The following is a 10,435-nucleotide window of genomic DNA, read 5'->3' on the forward strand; positions in this document are numbered from 1 at the left end:
AGGTGAATGGCCTGCAGGCATGTGAGGCAGTTAGATGTAAGCAGTGACAGTGGTACGACCAAAGTAGTTGTTTATGAGCACAAGAAAAGCGAGGTAAGAGTCTTGGTGGTTGAAGAAGCTGTAGCAGTCTCTAGGCCAGCTGTACCCGTGTGCTTCAATGGTGGACTTTAAATAGTGCCTCTCCAGCTCCAGCATGGGACAGTCGAAGATGTAATGGAGATTGCTGTCACTAGTACCACAGAGGGAGCAGTTAGAGCTAGGGGCGTTGACAAATCTAGCCAAGTATGACTGAAATCTACCATGGCCGGTGAGAAACTGGCTGTTGCGGTGACCTGGAATGTACCGTTTATTAAGGAGAAAACTCTCAATGTTTGGGATGAATCTGTGTGTAACTGGGTGGTTATGATTGTCCCATTCCTGTTGCCAAGTCACAAGAAGGTCCTTCCATAGTAGGTTTTTGACAGTGTTGCAGTTAATTAGGTGACACCACAATGAGATCTCGCACTACCTCAAAATCTTCTAAGGCAGCCTCTGGTTCGGCCTGTGAAAAAAGTTTTCTTTCCAATTCGGCCCGGGGCAGAAACTGTTGGCCACCCCTGATCTAACCAGTTAATTTTTAATTATTCAAGTTTCTAGAAAATATTTAAGATTAAACTATAAATGTTTAAACAAAACTTAGTAAATATTTTTTGTTTCATTCAAAGCATAATATTCTGTCTAGTCATTTCAGATATTTCTTAATCTATATTTTTTGAGTAGTCTTATAATTTAGAAATATTTTGTTAAAACATTCTTATTTTAAATATAACAGTGATTATTTATTTTTTCTATTATCATACTATTATTTTCTGGTGAAAGATGTAGTTTTTTATATTTGATTTAAAAATAACAACTTTGACTGATATCATTTAATTTTAAAAAAAATTATTTTGATTTACAGTTTACAAATTATAATGCAAAAATTGTCACACTACTTAAAAATGGATTATGCTTAAAACATTTATATCATTCTGTATAAAATAGTAATTTGTTCTTTTTAAATAAATCATTAAATATTTAATCTCTGTGTAATATTTTCTTTCGTTTAAAAGTTTTTGCTGAATATAAATTTGATATATACTAACATCGCTAAACCAGATATATAATTAGTAATTAGCCTTAAACTAGCCCGATAGATTTTCGGCATTCGGTTGGTGTTTAGTTAAATTTGATATAACAGTACTTTATAAAAAAAATGAATTTTTATTCTTTATTCTTTGTACTTGAAAGAATAAATAGCTTTATCGTGTAAGCATTTGAATTTTCAGCTGTAACAATTTGTTGCAGAATATGCTTGTTTTGTTTAATCATTGTTGATATGTTTCAATTTACATTACAGATAGTTTGAATTTGAAGATTCCACTTAGAATGTATTAATTCAGATTAATCCTGATATTGCTTTTAATGATGTGTTGCAGTAAAAAATATTTACAATTCATCTTACAAATTAATTTTCTTTAATAATGAGCTTGTTCTAGAATTTTTTAAAAATAAATTTTGTATATTCACTAAAATATAATTTTACATGCTGCCGTCTTTGGATCACCATTTTTAATATTCATTCATAATTATAAATGACTTTGAGCTGGTAGAAACCACTGTAAATGTAATTGATATAGTAACTTCTGTTCCAAAAGTTTAGTTAAAATGATTTTTCATGAATAACTTTTAAAATACTGAACTTTTGATTGATTTAAGTGAAATGAAATCACAATACATCCCATTAAATATCATTAAAAAGATAAATTTAATAGTTATTAAGATGCTTACAATAATATAAATTTTTCTAAACATTGTTTTCCCAAAAGTTTAGGTAAATTTGAAAAATTTATCTAAACTAAATTAGGTAAGTTTAGGTACATGGAAAAAATTATTTAACAGCTAATTGTGTTTCTATTATTTTTAATAACATCAAACACAGTTTCACGTTGAACTCACAAGAGTTTGTAACAATTCTGGTTTCAAGTTATACCATGAATTCTCAATTGCAAATTTAAGTTCTGTAACATAGAAAACTGACAATCACCTGTCTTGCCATGATCCCTCATGAGTTTTCTATTGGGTTAAGGTTTGGACTTCTTGAAAGCCATTTCATAACATTTACGTTTAGATTCTGAAGCTATTTTTCATTGAATTTGAACAATGAATGGGAGCATTGTCCTGTTGAAATGCTCAATTTGGACCACCTATCATTTCTGCTACAGGAATGAGATGTTCTAAGGTGTCTTGATAATGTTCTGAAGTCTGATGTTCAGAAATAAATGTTAGACTGGAAATTCCATTGAATCCAAATGTTCCCCACACTATTAGAGAGCCACTACCTTGTCTGCTGCAAAACACTCAATATTTTTTCTGAGATCATGCCAGTAACAATTCCAGCCATCAAAACCATCTAAGTCAGCAGTCGCCAACCTTTATGACCTCACAGACTACTAAACTCACAATTTTGAATCTTGCAGATCAATATCATGAATTTTTTAAAATGATACAAACATTTATAGAATAATGATCATAAAAGTTCCATTTTACTTTATTAATATGAAATTCACTTGTTGGGCTGCAATTTGAAAAAACTGTAGACCTATAAATTCCCACTGTCATCTGTTTTTCCTAAATCTCGAGAATGGAGTTAGATAGATGAAATCTGAGACCATGTAATGGAAAGCTTAGGGATAGGAGCCCTGATTAATTATATATGAACTTCCAATACAAACAAGAAGTCACTTTATTTCAATTCAAAATTTTTCCCCTTAAAGGAGTTAGATGACCGGCATGACTCTATTTTAACAGGAAAAATATGGTGTACAGGGGGAAGACATTATTAATTTGAGGTGGAGAGCATATATTTTAAATTTAAAATATGATTAAAAATTGCAGCCTGGCATTATGATGATGTCACAATAATTGCCCATTTAATTATAACAAATTAGTGTGAAGTTTGTTGCTGCTTGTTTGAAATAAGTTTATTGATTCTTGGCTTTTTTCCACAAAGGACGGCAATCCCACTCACATCATTATTTATTGACATTATTATTTATTGATAACTTTGTGTTTGGTTTTACATTTGAATATAAATCTCCCAATGAGTGAGAAAAAGCAACTAAGCATTTTTCATTTCTTTCATAATACTTTATGTAACCTTGAGTTGATCAATGTCCAAATTTCTCCATGGACCACCAAAATTTTCTTGCAGATCATCAGTGATCCAAGAATCACTTGTTGGTGACCACTAATTTAAGTTCCACTTTTTTCCAGCACTGAAGAGTGTACTGAACTATTTACCTTTCCACTGCATGTAGCTTTTTGCCCATTCCAATGTTGCTTTAACTTTGTTCAGGTTGGAAAAGTGGTTTTTTACACATCCTAGTTAGTTTAATAGGATTTTTACTTATTATTCTGTGCACAATATTTTCTGAAATTTTTAAGTTACTCTTTTAAAACTTGTCTAACTGATAAATTTAATCTAGATACTAGTTTAATAATACATTTTTCATTTGTAGGTGATATCACTTTAGGTTGACCTGAATGTGTTGCTGGTTTAAAATTTTCTTTTCTTGTCAAAACTTTATACAGTGGGTGATTGGTTAACAAACATAATCTGTTCCAAGACTTTGTTCGCTATCTGAATTGCTCATTAACTGACTATCAATTTACCATAGGTTTTTATGGGAATTTGAGTAATTCATTCTGGATACTTTCTTACTACATTTATTTATATGTAATAATAAAAATACATATATATATATATACAGTCTTGCATCTTTATTAGTCATGTTTTTTCCATTTGTGGGGGTTAAAGAATCTGTCTAATGCCAATTGCTTTTCTCTCTTTAGGATTTTTCAGAAGTAATTAATAGCATTGTAATTGCAGAGATCCCCAAGCCTATTAACCTCAACCTGGTTTGGATGCCATTCCAAGACCATTATTCTGACATCCTCCCACTTTTTCAAAAGATCTTTAATAGCAGATATCAGCATTAATCCGCAAAAGAAAACATATGTTGCCAAGTTTCTTGGTGTTCTTCATTCAAGAGTTCTTGGCGTTCTTCCGTTGTCAGATCAGTTTCAGGTTCCGTTATGAACTCTTCAATGTTCTTTATTTCTCAGAAGTGATTTTTGTTACTCCTTTAGCTGCTTGAGTCTTCTTGATTATACTGTATCTTTCTAAATTAAATAACTGTGGCCTACTGTAGACCTGTTCAAGACATCTGCCCACCTCTACCTTTGCTATTATACTCTCACCTTTCGAAAATAAAAACAAACACAAAACTTAGAATGCCTGCCCAACAGTCTTGCAAATACAGTGGAACCTCGGTATACGTCTGCTTTAGAATACGTCAAATTCGGAATACGTCCTGTTTGGATGAAACAAATTTTGCTCAGTATACGACTTAATTCAATTATACGCTCCATCTATGAACAAGTAGCACTATCAGTGTACTATACCAGACTAGACGTTCGCGGTGCTATGGTTTATAACTTTGTTAAATTTCTTCTCATTTTAATTTGTAAGTAACATTTTATTATTTTTATTTATCATGAATTGCAAAAGGGCAAATGAAAAATAAAAAAGTGACTAGAATCACAACGGAACTGAAAAAAGAGATTGTTGAAAAATATGAAGGTGGCAGGCGTGTTCGAGATTTAACTGTTGCATTCCGTATTCCTAGAACGATATCGATAATCGTGAAAAATGAAGACATTATTAAATTTGCTAATGTTGCGAAAGGGGTTAAATCAATTTCTAAACAGAGATCGAAGACATTAGATCATGTCGAGAAATTGCTGTTGCTTTGGATAACTGAAAAGCTGTGCCGGCGACAGCGTATCGGAAGAAATTATTTGAGAGAAAGTTAAAAGGATACATGCTGATCTCATGAAAAATCAAGCAGAAACTAGTAAGGAAAGCGAGGTGTTTAAAGCCAGCCATTTTTTTTACATGAGAACGAATTAATCATTTTTACATTACTTCTTATGGAAAAGGTTGGTTTGGTATACGTCCAATTCGGTATAAGTCCAAACATCAGGAACGGATTAAGGTCGTATACCAAGGTTCCACTGTACTATAAAAAAATTGTTTCTGTCAGAAAAATAAAAGGCTGGAATTACAAGGGAAAGTTTCAAAGTTCGAATGAATACTATTCGATCAGTATATACCGGGTTGAGTGTTGATGTCTCCTGTGCTCCAAAAAGTTTCAAATTGTTGCCTGAAGACAAGGGAAGACCAATTGGTATTTATTATTTTACGTCGCTTCTTCTTGTGTGTATGTTCTGTGAGGTGTTCATTGTCCAAACAAAAATGTTTCACAAAAGTGTTTGTCATTTGATTTGTTCACAGTCTGAACTGTTTGTTAACCGATCACCCACTTTATATTTCTGAAACTGAATGACCTATTTTGCTTGAAATTTCAGTAACTTAATGTTCACTTGCTTTCAATCTCCGAATTCCAGTCACTTCTGAAGAAAATTGATTTTCTTTTGGCATTTTGATTTTTCTGTTATTTCTTTGTTAATTTCAAGAATAACCATTATAAAAACGATATTTTATTGTTAATAGACATAATTGATGTCATTTGTTATGAACTTGTGTAATAATCTGCTCAAAAACACATCAAATATTGAACAGAAACGTACTCAGCAAAATAATCAATCAATTAACAAACACCTTATTTTTTGACAAGGGAGTTTTAATAAAAAACTAAAGTTTGTTATTCCAAATTTGAATGTTTCAACCTGAGAATGATCTATGGAGTAGATCAAAAACTTTAGTTTTTTATTAAAACTCCCTTGGCAAAGAATAATGTGTTTGTTAATTCACATCAAATATTATTACTTAAACTTTTGCAACAACGTTTAGAAAAATTTCTATTATTCCTAGCAATTTAATAACTATTAAATTGTTAAATCAATCAAAAGTTCAATATTTTAAAAGTTCTTTGTGAAAAATTATTTACCTAAACTTTTGGGACAGACCTTATACCTACAAAGTCCATTCCTCACTGTGTATCAATTTTGATACAGAGTGAGGGTTATAGCATGAAGAAATTTTGAAAAGGAAACAAGGTAACAATCTATATGTATAATTGAGACAGGTTGATAATAATAAGCGCAGAGCCCAAACGGTTAGGAGTTGAAAGTTGAAATTTGGTACACAGTTAGAGTAAGTCACGAGAACACACACTAAGAAGGGATTTTTCGAAATTCCCTTCCGCGGGGGAGAGGGACAGGATTAAGGCTTCAACAGTGGAAGTGTTAAGAGAAAGCTATGTGCAAGATTTACAGGCGCAGATGCGTTTTTTTTGCATTTTAGCGGGAAATTGAACATATTTTTAGACCCATCTAAAAATTTTCTAATTAGTCTGGAAACAGGGGGGATCTGATTCTTGCATTCTGTGAAAACGTGTAAGATTGGCTGTAATGTAATAATCTTAATCTTTGCTATCCTTACTTTTTGCCTGAGCAACACTGGGCTTATCTGCTAGTAAAATATACTTTATACGCCTTTTTCTTTAATTTAAAAAATGTCCAGTAAATTAAAAGTGGATCTGTACAAGGAATTTATTCACTAAATGTTTAGATGAAATTATTTGATAATTAACAATAACTTTTTTAAAAAATGACAAGAAAGAAAATAGAATACGTAATTTCTATATTTTGAAGTCATTATAGAGAAGAAATAAATTTCATTAGGAAAATTTTTAACTTGAATATTCTGTACAGGTGTTCTGGCCAAATATCTTCTCATAGCGATTAAAAATTTTTATTAACTAAGGACCTATTAGTAATCTAAAAATTTTCTTTTTGAGTAAAATTTGTTAAGCTGGAGAATCTAACAAATTTGAAACCAATTGCCAATCATTACAAGCTGCCTTATATTAAAAGGCTAGTAAATAATTAGATTAGATCCAAGAAATTTTGTAATAATAATAATGAAAATAAAAACATATAAACATTTTTTTCTGGACAATCAACAAATAAACTCCTTAAAATATACAAACTGATTTTACTTTCTCCTTTATAGTATTTTAAAAAATCCATTATTAGCTATTTTTATCTATAACTTAAAAGTTTAATTATATTTGCCTGTACCTACTTATAATTATTTCGTTAAAAATAAGTATATATTATTTTGATTATTTTCATCTGCTTTTCTGACCTTTTTCTCATCTGTAGCATTTTAATGTTTTATAGTTTTGATTTTTGTCATTTGAAAACTTAAAATTTAAAAGCTAGGTTAGTTTATTATTGTTATAAGTCTTAGAAATTTTAATACTCTCAGTGATGAATTATTGAGAATTTTACCGTATTTTTTTATCTCATTCTATAGCTCTGCTCTGATTTCAGTAATTAAAAAATAACAAAAAGTACTTTCATATTTAAGTTATACTTTAAACATGTTTTTTAATATATATTTAGAAAAAGCAATAAACTCTATATATGTGAAAAAGAAAGTAATGCAATTGTAATGGAAGCGTTTAATGAGTGATCTTCTGTATATTTGACCATATTTCCTTTCTATACGAGGTTCATTACTGGCCTTTATGACTTTTCGGGACAGCTGAAAGATCCTGCGTTCACATTACATATACAAAGTTTTGAAATCTGCGAAATATATTTTTATAATTTATGAAACTAATACTTTTTAAACATTCAATACGGTTACCTAAAATCGTTATGTGGGTCACGTTTGCCATTTGCGGGATATTGAAGCTCTAGATGTTTAAACGTGGTGTTTAATTTCGGTCATTTATTATGATAAAACCACAGTAAACGTTCAGGTTACTGATAACTTACTTTTTACTTTGGATTGGAAGTTCTCTGTATACCATAAAATGACTTCTAACGTGATAAAGATGCAGTCTAGTCAGCATTATTAGATAGAAAGTGTAGGAAATTTATATATCAGAAATAGTATTTGACACTTTCATTTCCTACTTCTTTAAGGTATTGATATTCTGGTGCGAATTGTTAGTAGTGATTTTACTGTACATTTATGGTAAAACCAAACGAATTAACAGATCTGTGTATCTTATTCACTAATTAATTTCAGAGTTCCTTAAATATTATATTTAATACTGTATATAATTAATTCTATTTGGATACCGGTATTTTAAACTCGGAATCCCCAGCCAAGCACTTAGTTTAGTTAAATATCTGAGTATTATACAGTTACGATCTGCTGTAAAAATTACTAGTTTAGGTAGTGGTTTTTCAACCTAACATCATACTAGTTCCACGCATTCCAAAATCCATTTAACGCTAATGGATAAAATGTTGTTTTCGAAAAATACATAAAAAATTTAGTAACTTAGTTCGTTTTTTCAGTTAAAAAGGTACTATTTGATTGCTGGATACGTAATTTCGTGTCTTTTATTGAATATTACAATATTGATTGATATCAGCTACTGACTTACATAACCATTTCTTTTGCTAAAAGAATAGTAATAATTGATTAATGTATATAAATTATTTCTCTACAAACCCATAAGCGTGAAGAATTTGCTTATTTGAGTTTAAAAGTTAATTCTTATGGTTTGTGAATATGTTTATATAATTTTATTACGTAAAATATTCGTGCTTATGCTTCCGTGTTATCAAAAAATTTCTGTATAACACATTTATTTTAATTATTATATTAAATCTATTTAGATTTGTAATTTTTGTCGGACGGATGAACTATTTTAACTATAAAATTTGTTTCACATTCAGATTATTTTCCAGATTTATTTTATCGATTGTTTTTCGTTATTTAAAGTCTGATAAGCATGCGATATTATATAGATATAAAATTAGATGTTTAAAGTTTAGGATACGATTATTTTATTTAATCTGAGAGATAAATGACGACCTCCTATATCTTTCAGCGATAATCGAAGGAACATTTCCCACCAACATGCCACTTCAGCATATGCAAAAAGATTTAAGTTTGGCACTGGGTCTGGGCGATCAATTAGAACAACCTTTACCTCTGACCGCAGCAGCAAACGAAGTAAGTAGACCAATAGCGTTTAAGTAAACAACGGAACGTAACGATATCGATTAACTTTTCTTTCTTTAATGTTTGAAATTTTAGGTATACAAACACGCCAAACGTTTAAGCTATGGCGAACACGACGTCTCCTCGGTGTACCTGCGAGCCCGATTCTGATGCCTTCCAACGATCTGTTTCGAAATCAGCCATTTATCTTATCTAACAAAACTTGTGTAAGAGTGACGACACCACGTGGTCAAACCGGAGGCTGTTGTGTCTTGCCTTACACATCCGGATAAAAGTTACAGGCTCCGAGAATGGCACACACATTTGGACTGTTAAGAAAACAAAAAAAAAGAAAGAAAATACTTCAAAAAAATAACCATATGATAAACAACTCCCAATTTTATTTCTTATTTACCTGTGCCTGATATCACCCGATGATCATCATACAATTTTTTTTAATTAATTCTAAAAAACCCTTCTCATTTGATGCACACGAAAAGTTGAATCTAAGGGAGGGAGATTTTTTCATTGACGATTCAAATTTCGCTTCCCGCACACATGAACACACACCACAATTCATAACAGAAATTTAAACTTTCATAAAAAAAAAGAAGAAGAAGAAAAAAATGCATCTCATTAGACATTTTCATAAAACATTAGGGAAAAATTCGTATATAATTTTCAAACATAGAGGAAAAAAGATGTATATTTAATAGCTAAATGGGGAGAAACTATTTGATGATGATGCGAAATTCATTTGCAGTTCATACTCTTTTTATCTATTAATATACAATTCATTGCATTGTGTAACCATTTAAAAAGATCAGTAAAATTATGGAAATTCCTTGGAATTTTTAGATAATTTTAAGGAAATCAGCAGATAAGATTTTTATTCTTTAGAAGTGATTAATTCCGAAAAAAGAGCTTTATTTAGTGAACGTTACGTTTGTCATCCCGTCGTCCGTGTCGACCAAACATGAGATGTGTATCATTTTAATTCATCCAAAGCACATCAATTTTTCTCAGTCATTAAACTTGAGAAAAAACAGTTGTATCGTGTGCTGTCATCCGCCTATATCTTTTGTATACCTTAAAAATCTCTGTATCTCAATAAAAAAAAACAAAGATAATTATTATAATTATTGTGTGAAAGAGAAGTTAGGATTTATTATAGAGCAGATATAATTTGTGTTTAGTGTAATATTCTGTCATTGATTTAGTCATGTTTCTCTGGGATATAACATCTTTTTGTGTGTGTCACTCGCTCGCAGAATGTAAAATCATCAAATCCGTACAAACAACAAACAAAAAAATATAGAGTGACAATAAAATTTTATCTTATTTATAAAGTTTCTTTATATTCGTAGTAATTTAAGATGCGATCGTTCGTTATTCGCGTTTAAATCTCGAGAAAAAACG

General features: G+C 30.6%; 1 protein-coding gene across 1 annotated transcript in view; it reads left to right on the plus strand.

The window, feature by feature from the left end:
• Positions 1-10,155, plus strand: part of LOC111623750 (putative oxidoreductase GLYR1 homolog) — a 49,411-nt gene extending 39,256 nt beyond the window's left edge. The window contains exons 8-9 of the mRNA XM_023366448.1: positions 8,904-9,028; positions 9,113-10,155. Coding sequence (XP_023222216.1) covers positions 8,904-9,028; positions 9,113-9,187 — 200 coding nt within the window. The 3' untranslated portion in view covers positions 9,188-10,155. The remainder of the gene's footprint in view (positions 1-8,903; positions 9,029-9,112) is intronic.
• Positions 10,156-10,435: the final 280 nt, after the last annotated feature.

Source organism: Centruroides sculpturatus, unplaced genomic scaffold (assembly GCF_000671375.1).
Source record: "Centruroides sculpturatus isolate CEXI.00-Female unplaced genomic scaffold, Cexi_2.0 scaffold372, whole genome shotgun sequence".
Lineage (NCBI taxonomy): Eukaryota > Metazoa > Arthropoda > Arachnida > Scorpiones > Buthidae > Centruroides > Centruroides sculpturatus.